Source organism: Ascaphus truei, chromosome 16, assembly GCF_040206685.1.
Source record: "Ascaphus truei isolate aAscTru1 chromosome 16, aAscTru1.hap1, whole genome shotgun sequence".
Taxonomy (NCBI): Eukaryota; Metazoa; Chordata; class Amphibia; order Anura; family Ascaphidae; genus Ascaphus; species Ascaphus truei.
In genome coordinates this window covers 33,568,128-33,590,713 of record NC_134498.1, presented here as the reverse complement: position 1 = coordinate 33,590,713, position 22,586 = coordinate 33,568,128, and the positions used below count along the sequence as shown (strand labels likewise).

Here is a 22,586-nt window from a genome sequence, read left to right as displayed (position 1 = left end):
TTTCCGACAGTCCCGCATGCAACGCAGGTCTGCGGGACGCGTCGTGTCGGATAAAGCGAGGACTACCTGTATAACCTCTGTTCATTTAATGTAACCGTGTATTGTCACCATAACTCTGTGCCCAGGACATACCTGAAAACGAGAGATAACTCAATGTATTATTTCCTGGTGCAAGCATTTAATAAGTAAATATTTAGGAATGTCTTGCTGGAATTACTGGCTGTCCCTGTTTAGACAACCACAAAAAAAAATGGTTACAACTGGGTGCGCCTCATGTAAAATCCCTTATACAATTTTATTAATTAAAATGTTATTAATTAAAGTGAATTAAATATTCCGAAAGGGCAAACAGAGCTTATATCTATATGTGACAGAAGTGTTTTCCCACTTCAGAAATAAAGCGTGGGTAAACAGTGATAATACTTTAATAAAGTGACAATTATTTGTAGTGTGACTTTCAAGTAAAAATATCGTTAAAATCGTGATTCACACGTTTCTGGTGTAAAAAAACTGGTGCAAAAAGTATTAAATCTTGCTGCTCAAACCCTTAAAGAATCGTTTCTCAAGGTCCTCCAATAGTTGGAGGAAAACAAGTTAGGGGAGTGCAAATAAGCACTGGAAAGAGACAAGAACACATACACAAAAGCAGTGCGATACGTGCCCAGACCTGTGGGTTGGGCGTCTGGGGGCTGTAATATTACTCACATATGGGGTCATGGTCAGTCACTCACCCAGTCAGTCAGTCACCCACCCACCCAGTCACCCACCCACCTAGTCAGTCACCCACCCACCCACCCAGTCAGTCAGTCACCCACCCAGTCAGTCAGTCAGTCAGTCAGTCAGTCACCCACCCACCCAGTCAGTCACCCACCCAGTCAGTCACCCACCCACCCAGTCAGTCACCAACCCACCCACCCACCCACCCAGTCAGTCAGTCACCCACCAACACAGTCAGTCAGTCACCAACCCAGTCAGTCAGTCAAGGTCAGTCAAGTGTCAGTCATTCACCCACCTAGTAAGTCACCCACCCAGTCAAATGTCAGTCACCCACCCAGTCAGTCACCCAAGTCAGTCACCCACCCACCCAGTCAGTCAAAGTCAGTCACCCAACCAGTCAGTCAGTCACCATCCAGTCAGTCAGTCAGTCAGTCACCCACCCAGTCAGTCAGTCAGTCTGTCAACCACCCACCCAGTCATTCAGTCAGTCACCCACCCATCCAGTCAGTCATTCAGTCAGTCAGTCACCCACCCAGTCAGTCACCCACCCAGTCATTCAGTCAGTCCGTCAGTCAGTCACCCACCCACCCAATCAGTCAGTCACCCACACACCCACCCACCCAATCAGTCATTCATTCATTCATTCATTCATTCATTCAGTCAGTCAGTCACCCAGCCAACCAGTCACACACACACACAATTCTTATTAGGAATTTATTCAATTTTTTAAAAGGGGACGGGGCTAGGTGGCGAGTAGATTTTTGGGTGATTTGTCAAGCACTGCATATGTGTGTATATGTATTCCCCAGGCCCATATTTAACCCCCCCATGCCCATATTTAACCCCCCGAGGCCCATATTTAACCCGCTCCAAGCCCATACTGAATCCCCCCCAGGCCTTTTGTCACATTGGATGTAGCATTGGGTATCTTTGTCTTTTGTTGAAAATATTAAAATAAACAGATTGCATTGTAATGTTTTTTTCCATATTAACAACAACAACAAAACAGTTAAGTAAAAGTTGTGCGCTAAAAAATGTTTTATCGTGGTAGGTGCGCTATGGGTTGGAGGGGGGGGCCTGCTCCTTTCATTTGTCCTGGGCCCCATGATTTCTGTTGGCGGCCCTGACTGTCCCTATCTACAACATTACTCATTTACACTCCCTGAGGCTCCTCTTCTCTTGTCCTCCTGGAACGTAACCTTCTAGAATAGTCCCTCCTCGTTAAATACCCCTGTATGACGTCTGGGTCCCCATTGCAACCCAGGGTGGGGCGCAGCATACAACAGCCATGTTAGTAACCCTTTAGGAGGGGGGTTACATGTTCTTTTCTCTTTCCGGTGCCTATTCGCGCTCAAACTAAAGAAGATTTGTCTTTGTGTGAAAGAACAGAGGATACACTCACCGGTTATTTCTTTATCATCACTGCATAATATCTGTTTTGAGCCTGGTATTTTTGTTTTTTGTTCTATATATGAGGTCACAATCCCAGCTGCACTCCTTTTGACACAAATGTATATAATGTGGTGGGTTTGGGTTCTGAGATTACAAGGACTGTGTGCGCTCTCCCTAAATAACAAGGTAACATTATTTAAATGCACAACTTCATTTTTTAAGAGCACACTTAAGTGCAATTAGTGAACTGGACAATAGCACTGACACTAAACCTACTGAGGACATTTACCAGCCAGAGCTGGCCAACATGATACCCCAAGCCTGACTGGTACACCAATTTGTATCGGTGATCACCAGGGTGGGGGTGATGGACGGCAAGCAACTCCGGGAACAGGTGCTGGTGTTCGGCCATGTTTCTTTGTTCTGGTTTCGGCCTGCAGTAGTAGAAAGCACATGCACTGGTTGTATGTAACACATTTGGGTTCACCGGATTTAAAGGGGGAGCCAAATATACTATATCAGGAGTGATCAACTTCAGTCCTCAAAGGCCACCAATAGGTCAGCCTTTCAGGATATCCCTGCTTCAGCACATGTGGTTCAGTCAGTGACTGAGCCACTGATTGAGCCACCTGTGCTGAAGCAGGGATATCCTTAAACCCTGATCTGTTGGTGGCCCTTAAGGACTGCAGTTGGACACTCTTACGATGTGGTGGGGGGAGGGGGGGGGGAAATTAGTGGGCTATAGCTATTTTGTAGTTAATTTATACATGTTTTGATTTTTAATGTATCATGTTATATTGTTGTGCTCTTGTTTATTGCACAATACATGACCTTGGAGCGGTGGGCTTATAGGTGTCCCCCCCGGTGGGCTCCATAGGGCGGGGCAGGCTGCTGCCCCTTTGTCTGACTGCCATTCTGTGTACATCTGCGTCACCCCAAAGGCAGACGCCTGATGGGGCTCCCCAAGAGCTGCTCCCCTGTGCACAGAACCAGCGTGCTAAAGGTTAATATTTTGCTTGTACTTTGTGGAACGTCAACCCCACCCACTGGAATGTTAATGAGCCAAGAGGACAAAGAACTTTGTATTTACCGCAGCCAAAGGGTGTGAGCTGTTTGCTGATTTTTGGTGATGTTAAAGCTTCTCAATTTAAATCTGAAACTCCCCAGCCCTTTATCCCCTGTACCCAATTTTCCAATTCTATCTGTCCATGAAATCTATGTTAATTAACTGTAAAACCTCTGTTCTTTTAATGTAACCATGTATTTGTAACCATGTATTGTTATAACTCTGTGCCCAGGACATACTTGAAAATCAGAGGTAACTCTCAATGTATTACTTCCTGATAAAAGATTTTTTATAAGTAAAATAATACAAATCGTAGAAATGATGATACATTTCTAGCAGGGGGCGTTAAAATAATGTTCTTACAGTAGTTAACCAAGTATTAACAAGAAGAAGGGGGTGCTGAATGACATTAAATAAATGGTGTCTTATATAAAGCGGTTTCCATGTTTCCCCCTCCTCTGGGTGTCTCTATGAGAATATATTGTGTCCTATGTTTAAAAGGTACAGAAGAAAAATATCATTTATTTTTCACCTGAACAAATACCCAACCCTGAGATCAGTTAAAGCAGGGGTACGCAGGGGTACGCAGGGGTACGCAGGGGTACGCAGGGGTACGCAAACTTCTTGAGCTGCGCACCCTTGCCCGGGAGCAGCAGTGTTCGCGCCCCCCTCTGCAAAGACTCGGCGTCAAATGACATCATGTGATGTCACGTCTCGTAATCCCGTCTCGTCATTTGATGCGCGTTGCCATGGCGACGGGTGACGTCAAATGACGCCGCGTTGCCGAAGACCCGGCAGAGATCAGGTAAGTGAGTTACAGGGGCCTCTGTAACCGCCGCGCCCCCCTTAGAAATTCTCAGGTTATGCGCCCCCCAGTTTGCACACCACTTAGTTAAAGTATAAAAATACACGCTCAAATTCTGGTGCGTTCAATAGCCTTACCCCAGGCATAAATACAGATCGTCACTGTGCCATCTGCTGGACACATACTGAATTGCAATTAAAATGGAAATATCCCACCAATCCGAGGGATTTGATTCCGTTGGCGTCCGGCGGCCGGACCACGGGGCACAAAGTGTTCCCGCCAATGGATCCACGCGCTATGCCACGGTACCGAAGGCAGTAAGTCTTTCTACATCTGTATATCTCTCTGCACGTTATTATATCACTCTGCGTGTTCTTATATCTCTGAATGTTTTATATTTCACTGTGTGTTCTTATATAGCTCCGCGTGCTATTACTGTATATCGCTCTGCCAGTTATTATATGGCTCTGCCAGTTATTATATGGCTCTGCCAGTTATTATATGGCTCTGCCAGTTATTATATGGCTCTGCCAGTTATTATATGGCTCTGCCAGTTATTATATGTCTCTGCGTGTTCTAATGGCTCTGCCAGTTATTATATCGCTCTGCATGTTCTAATGTCTCTGCCAGTTATTATATCGCTCTGCATGTTCTAATGTCTCTGCCAGTTATTATATGGCTCTGCATGTTCTAATGTCTCTGCCAGTTATTATATGGCTCTGCGTGTTCTAATGTCTCTGCCAGTTATTATATGGCTCTGCCAGTTATAATGTCTCTGCCAGTTATTATATGGCTCTGCATGTTCTAATGTCTCTGCCAGTTATTATATGGCTCTGCGTGTTCTAATGTCTCTGCCAGTTATTATATGGCTCTGCCAGTTATAATGTCTCTGCCAGTTATTATATCGCTCTGCATGTTCTAATGTCTCTGCCAGTTATTATATGGCTCTGCATGTTCTAATGTCTCTGCCATTTATTATATGGCTCTGCGTGTTCTAATGTCTCTGCCAGTTATTATATGGCTCTGCATGTTCTAATGTCTCTGCCATTTATTATATGGCTCTGCGTGTTCTAATGTCTCTGCCAGTTATTATATGGCTCTGCAGTTATTATATGGCTCTGCGTGTTCTAATGTCTCTGCCAGTTATTATATGGCTCTGCATGTTCTAATGTCTCTGCCAGTTATTATATGGCTCTGCATGTTCTAATGTCTCTGCCAGTTATTATATCGCTCTGCGTGTTCTAATGTCTCTGCCAGTTATTATATGGCTCTGCATGTTCTAATGTCTCTGCCAGTTATTATATCGCTCTGCATGTGCTAATGTCTCTGCCAGTTATTATATGGCTCCGCATGTTCTAATGTCTCTGCCAGTTATTATATGGCTCTGCATGTTCTAATGTCTCTGCCAGTTATTATATCGCTCTGCATGTGCTAATGTCTCTGCCAGTTATTATATGGCTCCGCATGTTCTAATGTCTCTGCCAGTTATTATATGTCTCTGCATGTTCTAATGGCTCTGCCAGTTATTATATGGCTCTGCGTGTTCTAATGTCTCTGCCAGTTATTATATCGCTCTGCGTGTTCTAATGGCTCTGCCAGTTATTATATGGCTCTGCATGTTCTAATGTCTCTGCCAGTTATTATATGGCTCTGCATGTTCTAATGTCTCTGCCAGTTATTATATGGCTCCGCATGTTCTAATGTCTCTGCCAGTTATTATATGTCTCTGCATGTTCTAATGGCTCTGCCAGTTATTATATGGCTCTGCGTGTTCTAATGTCTCTGCCAGTTATTATATCGCTCTGCGTGTTCTAATGGCTCTGCCAGTTATTATATGGCTCTGCATGTTCTAATGTCTCTGCCAGTTATTATATGGCTCTGCATGTTCTAATGTCTCTGCCAGTTATTATATCGCTCTGCATGTTCTAATGTCTCTGCCAGTTATTATATGGCTCTGCATGTTCTAATGTCTCTGCCAGTTATTATATGGCTCTGCATGTTCTAATGTCTCTGCCAGTTATTATATGGCTCTGCATGTTCTAATGTCTCTGCCAGTTATTATATGGCTCTGCATGTTCTAATGTCTCTGCCATTTATTATATGGCTCTGCGTGTTCTAATGTCTCTGCCAGTTATTATATCGCTCTGCCAGTTATTATATGGCTCTGCGTGTTCTAATGTCTCTGCCAGTTATTATATGGCTCTGCGTGTTCTAATGTCTCTGCCAGTTATTATATGGCTCTGCGTGTTCTAATGTCTCTGCCAGTTATTATATGGCTCTGCGTGTTCTAATGTCTCTGCCAGTTATTATATGGCTCTGCGTGTTCTCATGTCTCTGCCAGTTATTATATCGCTCTGCGTGTTCTAATGTCTCTGCCATTTATTATATGGCTCTGCGTGTTCTAATGTCTCTGCCAGTTATTATATGGCTCTGCGTGTTCTAATGTCTCTGCCAGTTATTATATGGCTCTGCGTGTTCTAATGTCTCTGCCAGTTATTATATCGCTCTGCATGTTCTAATGTCTCTGCCAGTTATTATATGGCTCTGCATGTTCTAATGTCTCTGCCAGTTATTATATCGCTCTGCATGTTCTAATGTCTCTGCCAGTTATTATATGGCTCTGCATGTTCTAATGTCTCTGCCAGTTATTATATCGCTCTGCGTGTTCTAATGTCTCTGCCAGTTATTATATCGCTCTGCCAGTTATTATATCGCTCTGCATGTTCTAATGTCTCTGCCAGTTATTATATGGCTCTGCATGTTCTAATGTCTCTGCCAGTTATTATATCGCTCTGCATGTTCTAATGTCTCTGCCAGTTATTATATCGCTCTGCGTGTTCTAATGTCTCTGCCAGTTATTATATCGCTCTGCCAGTTATTATATCGCTCTGCATGTTCTAATGTCTCTGCCAGTTATTATATGGCTCTGCATGTTCTAATGTCTCTGCCAGTTATTATATCGCTCTGCATGTTCTAATGTCTCTGCCAGTTATTATATGGCTCTGCGTGTTCTAATGTCTCTGCCAGTTATTATATCGCTCTGCCAGTTATTATATGGCTCCGCATGTTCTAATGTCTCTGCCAGTTATTATATGGCTCTGCATGTTCTAATGTCTCTGCCAGTTATTATATGGCTCTGCATGTTCTAATGTCTCTGCCAGTTATTATATGGCTCTGCATGTTCTAATGTCTCTGCCAGTTATTATATCGCTCTGCATGTTCTAATGTCTTTGCCAGTTATTATATGGCTCTGCATGTTCTAATGTCTCTGCCAGTTATTATATGGCTCTGCATGTTCTAATGTCTCTGCCAGTTATTATATCGCTCTGCGTGTTCTAATGTCTCTGCCAGTTATTATATCGCTCTGCATGTTCTAATGTCTCTGCCAGTTATTATATCGCTCTGCATGTTCTAATGTCTCTGCCAGTTATTATATCGCTCTGCATGTTCTAATGTCTCTGCCAGTTATTATATGGCTCTGCATGTTCTAATGTCTCTGCCAGTTATTATATGGCTCTGCGTGTTCTAATGTCTCTGCCAGTTATTATATCGCTCTGCCAGTTATTATATGGCTCCGCATGTTCTAATGTCTCTGCCAGTTATTATATGGCTCTGCATGTTCTAATGTCTCTGCCAGTTATTATATGGCTCTGCATGTTCTAATGTCTCTGCCAGTTATTATATGGCTCTGCATGTTCTAATGTCTCTGCCAGTTATTATATGGCTCTGCATGTTCTAATGTCTCTGCCAGTTATTATATCGCTCTGCGTGTTCTAATGTCTCTGCCAGTTATTATATGGCTCTGCATGTTCTAATGTCTCTGCCAGTTATTATATCGCTCTGCGTGTTCTAATGTCTCTGCCAGTTATTATATCGCTCTGCGTGTTCTAATGTCTCTGCCAGTTATTATATCGCTCTGCATGTTCTAATGTCTCTGCCAGTTATTATATGGCTCTGCATGTTCTAATGTCTCTGCCAGTTATTATATGGCTTTGCGTGTTCTAATGTCTCTGCCAGTTATTATATGGCTCTGCATGTTCTAATGTCTCTGCCAGTTATTATATGGCTTTGCGTGTTCTAATGTCTCTGCCAGTTATTATATGGCTCTGCATGTTCTAATGTCTCTGCCAGTTATTATATGGCTCTGCGTGTTCTAATGTCTCTGCCAGTTATTATATCGCTCTGCGTGTTCTAATGTCTCTGCCAGTTATTATATGGCTCTGCATGTTCTCATGTCTCTGCCAGTTATTATATCGCTCTGCATGTTCTCATGTCTCTGCCAGTTATTATATGGCTCTGCGTGTTCTAATGTCTCTGCCAGTTATTATATGGCTCTGCATGTTCTAATGTCTCTGCCAGTTATTATATCGCTCTGCGTGTTCTAATGTCTCTGCCAGTTATTATATCGCTCTGCATGTTCTAATGTCTCTGCCAGTTATTATATCGCTCTGCGTGTTCTAATGTCTCTGCCAGTTATTATATGGCTTTGCGTGTTCTAATGTCTCTGCCAGTTATTATATGGCTCTGCGTGTTCTAATGTCTCTGCCAGTTATTATATGGCTCTGCGTGTTCTAATGTCTCTGCCAGTTATTATATGTCTCTGCGTGTTCTAATGTCTCTGCCAGTTATTATATGGCTCTGCATGTTCTAATGTCTCTGCCAGTTATTATATGGCTCCGCATGTTCTAATGTCTCTGCCAGTTATTATATGGCTCTGCATGTTCTAATGTCTCTGCCAGTTATTATATGGCTCTGCATGTTCTAATGTCTCTGCCAGTTATTATATGGCTCTGCATGTTCTAATGTCTCTGCCAGTTATTATATGGCTCTGCGTGTTCTAATGTCTCTGCCAGTTATTATATCGCTCTGCGTGTTCTAATGTCTCTGCCAGTTGTTATATGGCTCCGCATGTTCTAATGTCTCTGCCAGTTATTATATCGCTCTGCGTGTTCTAATGTCTCTGCCAGTTATTATATGGCTCTGCATGTTCTAATGTCTCTGCCAGTTATTATATGGCTCTGCGTGTTCTAATGTCTCTGCCAGTTATTATATGGCTCTGCATGTTCTAATGTCTCTGCCAGTTATTATATGGCTCTGCATGTTCTAATGTCTCTGCCAGTTATTATATGGCTCTGCATGTTCTAATGTCTCTGCCAGTTATTATATCGCTCTGCCAGTTATAATGTCTCTGCCAGTTATTATATGGCTCTGCATGTTCTAATGTCTCTGCCAGTTATTATATCGCTCTGCATGTTCTAATGTCTCTGCCAGTTATTATATGGCTCTGCATGTTCTAATGTCTCTGCCAGTTATTATATGGCTCTGCGTGTTCTAATGTCTCTGCCAGTTATTATATGGCTCTGCATGTTCTAATGTCTCTGCCAGTTATTATATGGCTCTGCATGTTCTAATGTCTCTGCCAGTTATTATATGGCCCTGCATGTTCTAATGTCTCTGCCAGTTATTATATGGCTCTGCATGTTCTCATGTCTCTGCCAGTTATTATATGGCTCTGCATGTTCTCATGTCTCTGCCAGTTATTATATGGCTCTGCATGTTCTAATGTCTCTGCCAGTTATTATATGGCTCTGCATGTTCTAATGTCTCTGGCAGTTATTATATCGCTCTGCATGTTCTAATGTCTCTGCCAGTTATTATATCGCTCTGCATGTTCTAATGTCTCTGCCAGTTATTATATCGCTCTGCATATTCTAATGTCTCTGCCAGTTATTATATGGCTCTGCATGTTCTAATGTCTCTGCCAGTTATTATATCGCTCTGCATGTTCTTATGTCTCTGCCAGTTATTATATCGCTCTGCATGTTCTAATGTCTTTGTGTGTTATTATATGGCTCTGCCAGTTATAATGTCTCTGCCAGTTATTATATCGCTCTGCCAGTTATTATATCGCTCTGCATGTTCTAATGTCTCTGCCAGTTATTATATGGCTCCGCATGTTCTAATGTCTCTGCCAGTTATTATATGGCTCCGCATGTTCTAATGTCTCTGCCAGTTATTATATGGCTCTGCATGTTCTAATGTCTCTGCCAGTTATTATATGGCTCTGCATGTTCTAATGTCTCTGCCAGTTATTATATGGCTCTGCATGTTCTAATGTCTCTGCCAGTTATTATATGGCTCTGCATGTTCTAATGTCTCTGCCAGTTATTATATGGCCCTGCATGTTCTAATGTCTCTGCCAGTTATTATATGGCTCTGCATGTTCTCATGTCTCTGCCAGTTATTATATGGCTCTGCATGTTCTCATGTCTCTGCCAGTTATTATATGGCTCTGCATGTTCTAATGTCTCTGCCAGTTATTATATGGCTCTGCATGTTCTAATGTCTCTGGCAGTTATTATATGGCTCTGCATGTTCTAATGTCTCTGCCAGTTATTATATCGCTCTGCATGTTCTAATGTCTCTGCCAGTTATTATATCGCTCTGCATGTTCTAATGTCTCTGCCAGTTATTATATGGCTCTGCATGTTCTAATGTCTCTGCCAGTTATTATATCGCTCTGCATGTTCTTATGTCTCTGCCAGTTATTATATCGCTCTGCATGTTCTAATGTCTTTGTGTGTTATTATATGGAACTGCACGTTATATCTCTGTATGTTATTGTCAGGGTTCTGCTCGCCACAAACCAGGGTCGGACCGCGTGGCTGAGGTAGGGTTGTAAAAGCACCGACCTGAGACCGCGCAGGCTGATCCGGATTGCGCAGTTCGTTGTCATACGTAGCAGGATCAGGAAAGGAGAAGACAGCGTCGTCGTTGTACAAGCCAGGGTCAGGACAGGAGACATCAGGATAAACATTGTTCAGGCAAGAGTTCGGCAACAGGTAGTCAGGAGAGCCCCGCTTCAGCTTAGGAGCGCTGGGTTGGCCTCTGCGCGAGCGCCGACCATGGCCCATGGTACTGGTCACAGGAGATGGTAGGCAGACCAGAGTAGCACACCGCTTTGCTGCACGGGTGCACCAGTGCTACAGCGCAAGAGTCCTGAGCGGCTGGGGAATCCTCTGTAACAGTGCAGGAACCAGGACACGGCCTCTCTAGATTAGGGAAAGAGTAGGCCCCAGGAACCAGGAAGCTGTAGATACACAGGGAAACCTCCGCTTCAGTGCAGGAAACCAGGAGGCTAAAGGACGCAGGGACAAAACCTCTGCTTCAGCACAGGAGAACAGGAAGCTGAAGGACGCAGGACGGAACCTCCGCTTCAGCACAGGAGAACAAGCGGGAGCTTGAAGGAAGCTGAAGGACGCAGGGCGGAACCTCCGTATCAGCATAGGAGAACAAGCGGCTTGAAGGAAGCTGAAGGATGCAGGGCGGAACCTGGTATCAGCATAGGAGAACAAGCGGCTTGAAGGAAGCTGAAGGACGCAGGGCGGAACGTGGTATCAGCATAGGAGAACAAGCGAGAGCTGTGGCAAAACAGTAGTGACATCCAGTTAGGACTATGCTCGGCCAGGAGCATTATGGGAAAGCAATACTTAAAGGCCAGCGGGCCAATCCCCGGCGGGGGTGTGAAGGTACTGCTCCAATGAGTGAATGCAAGTATAGGTTGCAGTGATAGGCTGCACAGCTGCAGTAGATACCAGAGGGAGTGTGTATTGCTTTGGTGAGTGAATCCAGGCTGCAGCAAACATCAGGAGAGCTGTTCCAGAACTGCACCGGTCTGCAAGGTAAGGCAACCAGTAAACCGCGGAGCGGATTCCTTACAGTTATTATATCACTCTGCGTGTTATTATATCGGTGTGCGTGTTATTATATCGCTCTGTGTGTTATTATATCTCTCTGCATGTTATTATATCTCTGCGTGTTATAATATCACTCTGCATGTTATTATATCTCTCTGTATGTTATTATATCTCTGCATGTTATTATATCTCTCTGTGTGTTATTATATCACTCTGCGTGTTATTATATCTCTCTGCATGTTATTATATCTCTCTGCGTCTTATTATATCGCTCTGCGTGTTATTATATCACTCTGCATGTTATTATATCTCTGCATGTTATTATAGCACTCTGCATGTTATTATATCTCTGCATGTCATTATATCTCTCTGCATGTTATTACAGGCATACCCTGCTTTAAGGACACTCACTTTAAGTACACTCGCGAGTAAGTGCATATCGCCCAATAGGCAAACGGCAGCACACGCATGCGCCTGTCAGCACGTCATGAACAGCAATACCGGCTCCCTACCTGTACCGAAGCTGTGCGCAACAGGCGAGACTATAGAGCCTGTTACAAATGCGTTATTTACATCAGTTATGCACTTATATGATGATTGCAGTGCAGTACATCCATCGATAAGTGGAAAAAAGGTAGTGCTTCACTTTAAGTACATTTTCGCTTTGCATACATGCTCCGGTCCCATTGCTTACGTTAATGCGGGGTATGCCTGTATATCTCTCTGCATGTTATTATATCTCTGTGTGTTATTATATCGCTCTGCGTGTTATTATATCGCTCTGCATGTTATTATATATCTCTGCATGTTATTATATATCTCTGCATGTTATTATATTTCTCTGCACGTTATATCTCTGTGTGTTATTATCTCTGTGTTATTATATGGCTCTGCATCTTATTATAGCTCACTGTGTGTTATTATATCGCTCTGTGTGTTATTATCTCTCTCTGCGTGTTACTATATGAATTTCTTTGTATATTGTTATATCGCTCTGCATTTTATTATATCTATTTCCATGTTATTAAATCGCTCTGCATGTTATATACCTCTGCATGTTGTTATAAATCTCTGCATACAGTATTATTGTATTGCTCTAGTTTTATTATATAATTTTGTATCTTATTATATTGCTCTGCATGTGATATGTATCTGCATGTTACTTTATCTCTCTACGTGTTGTTTTATCACTCTGTATGTTATAGGGAGCAGTTCTATGGGGCAGGGATGCCGGGAGGCCCGGCTGATGCTTGACGTTGCCGGGCCCCAGCTCTCCCCTGCTGTAGCCCGGCCTTCACTAAACTCACCCCTGCACGTGCATCGGAAGCCTCCCCCAGGTGTGTGTGTATTGGGGGGGATTATTGTATGTATTGGGGGGGATTATTATATGTATTGGGGGGGATTATTGTATGTATTGGGGGGGATTATTATATGTATTGGGGGTGGGGGGTATGTATATTGGGGGGGTTATGTGTATTGGGGTGGGGGGATATTATGGGGATTGGGGGCTCATTGTGTGTTTTGGGGGTGGGGGGGGGTGACAGATCATGGACTGTATGTTAGCAAGTTGCATTATACAGGCTTTCCACGGTGCGAGAGGTTAACTTCTCTGGAGAGGCAGTCTGCAGGTGCACCCAATTCAGACTGAACTCCTGATTGCAAGGGGGTTTATATGTCAGTCCAGAGGGATTGCCTGGAGAGTCCTAGGATGGATTTCACAGCACCTCAAGTTAAGGACTACATATTTTGTATTTTATAGTTGGCAGTGTTTATAACTGGAAGTTACCCTAGCTACCCAGTTGATCAGTCAAGGCTGTTGATGTTTAGTTAGCCTCCCTACTGTGGAGTAGGCTTTTGTTTTATGTTTTGTGTTTTGCCTTTAAATGGACCTTGTCCCATACTCTGTTTTTGAGGTAGAAAACTAAACCACTGAAGAGTTTGTATAAACCAGGGCTCTCTAATTCAGTCCTCAAGAGCCGCACACAGGCCAACGTTTATGGATATCCCGGTTTCAGCACAGGTGGCTCAATCAGTGGCCCAGTCAAGCACTGAGCCACTGATTGAGCCACCTGTGCTGAAACAGGGATATCCATAAAAGCTGGCCTGTGTGCGGCTCTTGAGGACTGAGTTTGGAGACCCCTGGTATAAACCATTAGAGTGGAAACTCTAGTCCTGGACCCCGGGAAAGCTCTCAGTGGCCCTGGTTATAGGAAGCGGTTTTATGGAGTAATATGAGAAGTTAGAGGGAGAGATTATATGGGTGTAACTCCCCTAAAGACACACTCAAGCTTATTGATGGACATGCCTTCCTCCCAAGACACTGAAAGAACTGAGATCATGGGACATTGGGAGTATGAGATCACAAAAAAAGGAGTGGCACAAGAGAGAGGCTGGGAGCAGCACCGTATAAGGGTAATGAGAGAGAGAGAGAGAGAGAGGGAATACCTGTCCCGAGGAGCCTGGTGAGCGATACAGTGGGTAGCCCTTCATGTCTGACAAAGCAGTGTGAACCGGAGGTAGCGGCAATGATTCCGGAGAGTGCTTCATCAGTGTAAAGGGGACCCATGTAGCCTGAGGGTTCCAAAGTAGTGAGTAGGCCACGGGGAAACCACATCCTGGGGGCCACCCCTACTGCCATGCGGTATCCTTTACATTGTACACCGCTTACACCACCCTTTACGAAGGAACAGGCCTGCATCTATAATACCAACATATACTGTACTACATGAGCTCCAATGTTGTCCGGCACCGAAAAGGGCCCTTTAGTTGGTATCGGGGCCACAGGGACTGAGTGAAAGACATTGTGGGACATTTGCCCAGCGAGGTATTTCCTTAAATCTCTCCTTGTAAGTGTGATACATGTTGTTCAGGGTCCTACGAGTACAAAGGCCCCTGTATGTAATCATTGTGTTCTGCATATATAAAGTATGGCAACTTAAAAGATACGTGTTACTCTGTGTTGTCCAACTCCAGCCTTGTTCTTACAGGCTGATTATTCTCTATCCTATACAGGGGAGGTGGACTCAGGCCCTCTGCTTATTATCTCCATAGTAAGACATCTAGGGAAAAAAGATGGGTTACATGGGGTAATAGGATACGTTACAGGGAGTGGTTATATGGAGCAATAGGAAGAGGTATAGGAAGCGGTTATATGGAGCAATTGGAGGAGTTATAGGAAGCGGTTATATGGGTCAATAGGAGAAGTTATAGTGTGCAGTTATATGGATTAATTGGATGAGGTACAGTATAGGGAGAGGTTATACGGATTAATAGGAGGAGTTATAGGTAGAGGTTATATAAAGGTATAACATTCCCGGACTGTGTGAGACGAACAGGCAGGGTGATAATTGCACCAGCTATCCCCAAATAACATTCAAACACCAATGAGAAGGTCACAGAGAGAGGTGGGCAGGGGGACATATGGGACAATGAGGAGGATAGGTGACTGAGAGGAGGAGAGGGGCAGAGGGACAGTAATAGAGATGAGGAGATGGTACAGGGAGATCTAGACAGGTAACAGTAACAGGGAGGAGGAGAGGGACATAGAGTAGAGGACAGTGACAGAGGGAAGGAGGAGAGAGGACAGAGAGACATAGGCAGGTGACAGTAATAGATAGGAGGAGGAGAGGGGACAGGTGACAGAGTAGGGGGGAAGGGGACTGAGGGACAGTAATAGAGAGGAGACGAGGACACATGGAGGCAGTGACAGGGAGGAGGAAGAGCAGAGGGGACAGGGAGGAGGAGCAGAGGGGACAGTGACTTGGAGGAGGAGGAGAGGGGACAGTGACTGGGAGGAGGAGAGGGGACAGTGACTGGGAGGAGGAGGAGAGGGGACAAGGATAGTAATTCATTTCTTGCTGCAGTGGAATTGAAGCTTCGAACGAGTCTCTGCTCATTAATTATTAATGTGCTGATAATTAAACAGACTCGTTCACAGCAGGAGCAGTTGGGAGGTGGCGATATAAAGGAGAGATATATTCCACTGTCTACACCCCTCTGTACACCCCGACACCATACTTATCTCCGTATATACCCCAACATCCTACTGCCCTACATATACACCGAACCTCCCTTGGACCTCTATATACACCCCATCATCCAACTGCCCTTCATATACACTCCCAACTTTCTACTGATCTCCATATACAGCCCAACATCCTACTGACATCCATATACTGTATACCCTCGACATCCTACTGCTCTCTGTGTACACCCTGACTTAATACTGCCCTATATACACTCCCTGACATACAACTGTCCTCCATATACACCCCAACATCTTACTGCCCTCCGTATACACCCCAAAATCCTACTTCTGTATACAACCCAACATCCATATGCACTCTGACATCATGGTGCCAGTCTCGCTTATGGTGTTGCAGTCTTACTAACTGGAGCGCAGTCTTTCATTGGGGGTCAGTCTCACGCTTTTGAGGGCGGTCTCATTCGTTCGAATGCAAATTCACATATTGGAACGTAGTCGCACTCATTAGATTGCAGTCTCCTTCATTAGATGGCAGTCTCACTCATTAGATGGCAGTCTCACTCATTAGATGGCAGTCTCACTCATTAGATGGCAGTCTCACTCATTAGAAATGTGTCTCACTCATTGGGAGGACAGTCTTACTCATCACATGGTAGTCGCATTCATTGGAGCGCAATGTCACTTATTAGGCCTTACTTATAGTGCCGGCAACGGCGACGCGACGTCGCCCGAAAACAAAGGCATTGCCGCCGACGCGTGCGCTTTAAGTGCGCACGACGGTGACAATACGACGGAGTGACATCGCCGTCGCAAAAACTGGTAGTCGGCAAAATTTGATTTTTCAAGGGCTGTCGCCTCATGTGACGGCCCTTGAACCAATCAAATGGCCGGAAACTCGCGACGCCACCGCCCGGCGAAATATAACTTTCGCCGTGACGATGGGTGACATTAGCCATCGTGCCGCCGTCGCCATCGACGGCACTATAGGCGCAGCCTTAGATAGCAGTCTCACTCATTGGAGGGCAGTCTCACTGATTGGGAGTAGTGTCACTCATTTTAGGACTGTCTCACTTATTGTGAGGATGTCTCACTCATTAGAGGGCTGTCTCACTCATTGGGAGACTGTTTTCTCATAGAAGGGCGGTTTCACTCACTGGATTGGGCATTATCACTCATTAGGAATCTGTCTCACTTATTAGGAGGCAATCTCACTCATTGGAAGGCTGTCACACCCATGGTGTGCAGTCTCAATAATTGGGGGGCAGTCTCACACATTGGAGGATGGTTTTACTCATTTGAGGGCAGTCTTACTCATTGTAGGGCAGTCTCATTCATTGAGTGGCCAGTATCCTTCATTGGGAGGGCAGTCTCACTTATTGAAAGGCAGTCATATCCATTGGAGAGCAGTCTTATCCATTGAGAGGACAGTCTCATTCATTGGGAGGATAGTCTCACTCAATGGATGGTAGTCTCACTCATTGGAAGGCAGTCTTATTAATTGGAGAGCAGTATTATCCATTGGAGGGCAGTCTCCTCTTCAGAATGTCACACGCAGGAAGGGAGGCGGGGGGTGGGAAGGCGGTCTCACTAATTCTACCTTGATTTCCCTACCATGAACTTTAGTAATGTCAGCACAGATCGGTGTCACCATCAGCGGACTGAGGGACATCAGGGGGACGCCGCCTGCAGCTGTGTGACAACCGTACTGTCACCATGGGGACCGATGACATTTGGGAATAATGTTGGTTAGGATTAGGCTAAGGGGAGTAAATACAGAGAGACAAGAGGAGATATAGGGAGCAGTTATATGGGACAATAGGAGGAGTTATAGGCAGCGGGTATATGGAGCAATAGGCAGCAGGTATATGGGGAAATAGGAAGAGTTATAGGGAATGGTTTTCTTGCAGAATATTCCATTTAACCTTTTAGAACACTGTCTAAATAAATAATGGGATGTAAATTTGTAATGTGTACTATAGAGCAAGGGACACCGCTAACCCTATATATAAATATTCAGCAGCTCCCTCTACGTCCCCAGCGAGATTATCTACTCAATAGTAATTAAAACTAAGTGTAACACTGATCCCACAGCACACATTAATAGGGGTGTTTAATAGTGTCGCCCGTAACACCCCCCCCCCCCCCAACATGGAATGGGTTAAATATACATTCCCAAGATGCCAAAATAACTTGTTTCAAGTGCTGCATGGGTTAACACAGCTTTCCTGCCTCTCAGGCCTATAATTCATTGAGCGCTGCTAAGGGATAGTGCTGAGTATCACCACCCCCATCCCATAATACAAAGCTCTTATCTTGATTTATATTTTTCACAGGCTCAAATCATTTTACCAAATCACTGCTAGGGTTAATCCCCTGAGTGCATTTAATCCAAATGACTGCTCAAATCCCACAAAGTGCTCAACTGTCTGACCTTGTCCTGTAACTGGTCTGTTTAGCTCCATATAACTGCTCCCTATAACTCCTATTGCTCCATATAACCGCTCCCTATAACTCCTATTGTTCCATATAACCGCTCCCTATAACTCCTATTGCTCCATATAACTGCTCCCTATAACTCCTATCGCTCCATACTGTATAACTGCTCCCTATAACTCCTATCGCTCCATATAACTGCTCCCTATAACTCCTATAGCTCCATATAACTGCTCCCTATAACTCCTATTGTTCCATATAACTGCTCCCTATAACTCCTATTCCTCCATATCTCCTCCTATTCTCTCCGCCCCCGCCCCCCCCATTTCTCTCTCCCTAACCGTATCTTGCTCTCTCCATTGCACTCTAGTATCCCCCTTTCTTGCTCTTCCTATCCCCCCTCCCTCTCTCTGTCTCTTTCCTCTCCCTCTCCCCTTTCTCCTCCTCTCTCACTCCGTCCCTCCCCCATCCTCTCTGTCCCTATAATAAAGAAATAACATTCTCACAATTTATAGGAATACGTCCCGTTATCGTCATTTATTTCCAAATCCGGTTATTTACACTCCGATAATAATCAAAACAGGGTTTTTTTTATTGTTTTTTTTACACCTTTTCTTTTCTTATGGCCGAGAAAGACAAACAGGGTTTAAAGATCCCGTCAAATATTCCAAAATACACTTAAAAAAACACAAGAAATCCCATAGAACCAGTGCATGAAATGGAGAGAGGGAGGTTGGAGGGGAGAAGAGAGATAGAAGTGGGGGAAAGAGAGGGGTGGGGAGAGAGAGGGGGAGGGGAGAGAGAGTGGTAAGGGTGTGGAGAGAGGGGGGAGAAAAAGGAGGGTTAAGGGTGGGGAGAGGGAGAAAAAGAGAAAGGGTGGGGAGAGAGGGAGAAAGAGAAAGGGTGGGGAGAGAGGGGGAGAGAGAGAAGGGGTGGGGAGAGAGGGGAAGAAAGGGTGGGGAGAGAGGGGGAGAAAGGGTGGGGAGAGAGGGGGAGAAAGGGTGGGGAGAGAGGGGGAGAAAGGGTGGGGAGAGCGGGGTAGAAAGAGAAAGGGTGGGGAGAGAGGGGGAGAAAGAGAAAGGGTGGGGAGAGAGGGGGAGAAAGGGTGGGGAGAGAGGGGGAGAAAGAGAAAGGGTGGGGAGAGAGGGGGAGAAAGGGTGGGGAGAGAGGGGGAGAAAGAGAAAGGGTGGGGAGAGAGGGGGAGAAAGAGAAAGGGTGGGGAGAGAGGGGGAGAAAGGGTGGGGAGAGAGGGGGAGAAAGGGTGGGGAGAGAGGGGGAGAAAGAGAAAGGGTGGGGAGAGAGAGGGGGAGAAAGAGAAATGGGGGGAGAGAGGATATATAGACAGAGGGTGGGGGGTCACAGTTTTGTCATTTCTCATCAAAGTGACACTTAGATAAGTGAGTTTGCTGGATATTTACAGCGGTGACATTGGATTGTCATGCACGGTCCCTGTGCTCGGACACAGGGTGACACCGAGGGGTCCCCACACAGCCACTCGGGGCTACATACTTGGCCACACGGCAGATTAAAGGCGCGGGCTGGCATCGGCTTTTTGGGGTGACGGTGGCTTTGCATAAATAGGAGCGGGAATCGCTCATACAGTGAAGGGTCTCTAAATCCGCACCCCGCAGAATACCCAATTACATCCCTCAGGCACGGAGATGGCCTTGCCCCACAGAGCTTACACTCTAATAAACGGGAGAGGGGAGCACAGGGTGCAGTGTTAGCAAAGGGAGAAGAGAGCTCTGTCACTCTCCTCTCTCACTGTCCCGTCTGTCACTGTCTTATGCCTCTGTCCCCATCTCCTCATTGGCACAAGGGCTGTCAATTCAGCTATAAAAGGAACATATCCTGTACCTGTCCCTTAACCATTATACTGAGAGGGCAGGGACATACACACTGTGTGAGCCGCATGTCCACTCGGCTCTACAGAGCATCAACACCGTAATAACATCCAACTGCATCGTATTACCCTCTTCACTGCCAGGAGACCTGCGGAGCGCTATATACACACGCAGAGCTCTGCGGAGCACTATATCCCCACTCAGAGCTCTGCGGAGCACTATATCCCCACGCAGAGCTCTGTGGAGCACTATATCCCCACGCAGAGCTCTGCGGAGCACTATGTCCCCACACAGAGCACGGTGGAGCACTATATCCCCACGCAGAGCACGGTGGAGCACTATATCCCCACGCAGAGCTCTGCGGAGCACTATATCCCCACGCAGAGCACTATATCCCCACGCAGAGCTCTGCGGAGCAATATATCGCCACACAGAGTACTACAGATGATATAACAACATGCGGAGCATTACAGAGCAGTTTTTCAACAGGCATGTATATGCTATGTGTGTATGTATATACTACTGTATGTGTATATGCTATGTGTATGTATGCATATGCTGTGTGTGCATATATACGCTGTGTGTGCACGCCCTTTGCATTCCAGCCTGTGTATGCCATTTTATGTGAATACGTAAACATCAAGAACGACGCATCGCCTACACCACCACACCGGGAGCAGACACTTACTGAGCCATGCTCCCCAAAATCCCCACATAAAATAAATATCTCGATATAAAACATGTCTCCCTTCGGGGGTGGTTTTCACAGTGAGCAGTGGGGGGGGGGGGGAGTGAGGGGGGGAGGAGGAAGAGGGGGGGGGAGTGTGAAAATTAAACATTCCACTCCAGCCATATGTAATGTGGGCACAGCATCATTCACAATCACTTGGGGATCATCCCCTTGATGGCCGACTCGCGGTTGACGTAGGTTGCCCAGTAAACCAGGTTAAAGATGGCGAAGAGGACGGGGAAGACGACGCGGGACATCTTGTCGATGCGGCTGACGCTGTTGTAGGTCTTCTTGCCCTCCGGGGGTTTGAGGTCGGGGCGAGGGGACACGGGGGGCAGCGCGGCGCTCTTGGAGATCGTGGAGAGAGCCGGTTCCTTGATGTTGAGTGTGTACGTCGTGCCCACGATGTTGTACGTGTTGTTGGTTTTCTTGGCCAGAATCACTGGCTCCTTCTGGACTCAGGGGAAAAAAAAAAAAACATACGGCCATTTTAAAATCCCAGCTGTAAAAAGCAGCTCAACCCCCCCCCCACCCCACCCCCCTCCAGGAGACCGAGATACAGAGGTTTAGAGGAAACCGCATTCCTCGTTCTTTATTGGTAAATGGTACATTTGGTCCCGTCACACAGATCTCAAATTAGAATTCTCTCATTAATTAAAGGAAACTAGCCCACCCCTTTCCCTTGGGGTCAGGCCCCTCACACCCGCTCTAGGATTTAGGAGTGCTGGTAGACAGCAGGCTTAGCAATAGTGCCCAATGTCATGCAGTAGCTGCAAAGGCAAACAAGATCTTATCTTGCATTAAACGGAATGGATGGAAAGGAAGTAAACATAATTATGCTCCTTTACAAAGCATTAGTAAGACCACACCTTGAATATGGAGTACAATTTTGGACACCACTCTTTAGAAAATACATTATGGAACTAGAGAGAGTGCAGAGAAAAGCCACCAAATTAATAAAGGGGATGGACAATCTGATTTATGAGGAGAGGCTAGCTAAATTAGATTTGTTTAAATTAGAAAAGAGGGGATATGATAACTATATACAAATATATTCTGGAACAATACAAGGAGCTTTCAAAAGAACTATTCATCCCACGGGCAGTACAAAGGACTCGGGCCATCCCTTAAGGTTGGAGGAAAGGAGATTTCACCAGCAACAAAGGAAAGGGTTCTTTGCAGTAAGGGCAGTTACAATGTGGAATTCATTACCCATGGAGACTGTGATGGCAGATACAAGAGATATCTTAAAAAAAAAAATTTAGACATATTTTTAGGAAGGAAAGGTATACAGGGATGTACCAAATAAGTAAACATGAGAAGGGTGCTGATCCAGGGAGTAATCTGATTTCCATTATTTGGAGTCAGGAAGGAATTTATTTTTCCCCTTATGAGATATCATTGGATATTTCACTGAGGTTCTTAGTTTGCCTTCCTCTGGATCAATATACTGTAAGTATGGATATTGGATAAAGTATGTGTCGTCTAAATCTAGCATAGGTTGAACTTGATGGACATATGTCTTTTATAACCTCATCTACTATGTTACCCCTTCCTGCTACACTCACCTTGGGGCCCTACCCCCTCTTGACCCTCACCTTGTGCTCCTGTGCCTCCTTTCCCCTCACATTGGGGTCATGCTCTTCCTGCCACTCACCTTGAGGTCCAGCTCCTTTCACATTGGTGTCATGCCCCTCCTGTCCCCTCAAGTTGGGGTCTGCTGGCACCCCCTCCCCCCCCCCTACCTCTTTTTGCAATGCTGCTCCTCCTACCCTCCACTGCTACTACCTAACCTTGGGTCCTGCCCCTCCAACCCCCCCCCCCCCACCTTGGGGTACTGTCCCCTCTCATCCCCGTACCTTAAGGTCCAGTGCCTCTGATCCCCTCACCCTCTCCTGCCACACCTTGGGGTTCTGT

The 22,586-nt window shown here is 45.4% G+C and overlaps 1 protein-coding gene across 2 annotated transcripts in view; it reads right to left on the bottom strand.

Annotated features, from left to right (window-relative positions):
- Positions 1-19,036: 19,036 nt before the first annotated feature.
- Positions 19,037-22,586, bottom strand: part of GABRA3 (gamma-aminobutyric acid type A receptor subunit alpha3) — a 53,026-nt gene continuing 49,476 nt past the window's right edge. Inside the window, exon 10 of one of the 2 annotated variants that reach the window (XM_075573087.1) lies at positions 19,037-21,121. In XM_075573087.1, coding sequence (XP_075429202.1) covers positions 20,822-21,121 — 300 coding nt within the window. In that variant the 3' untranslated portion in view covers positions 19,037-20,821. The remainder of the gene's footprint in view (positions 21,122-22,586) is intronic. The other variant, XM_075573086.1, reaches the window with a different exon arrangement.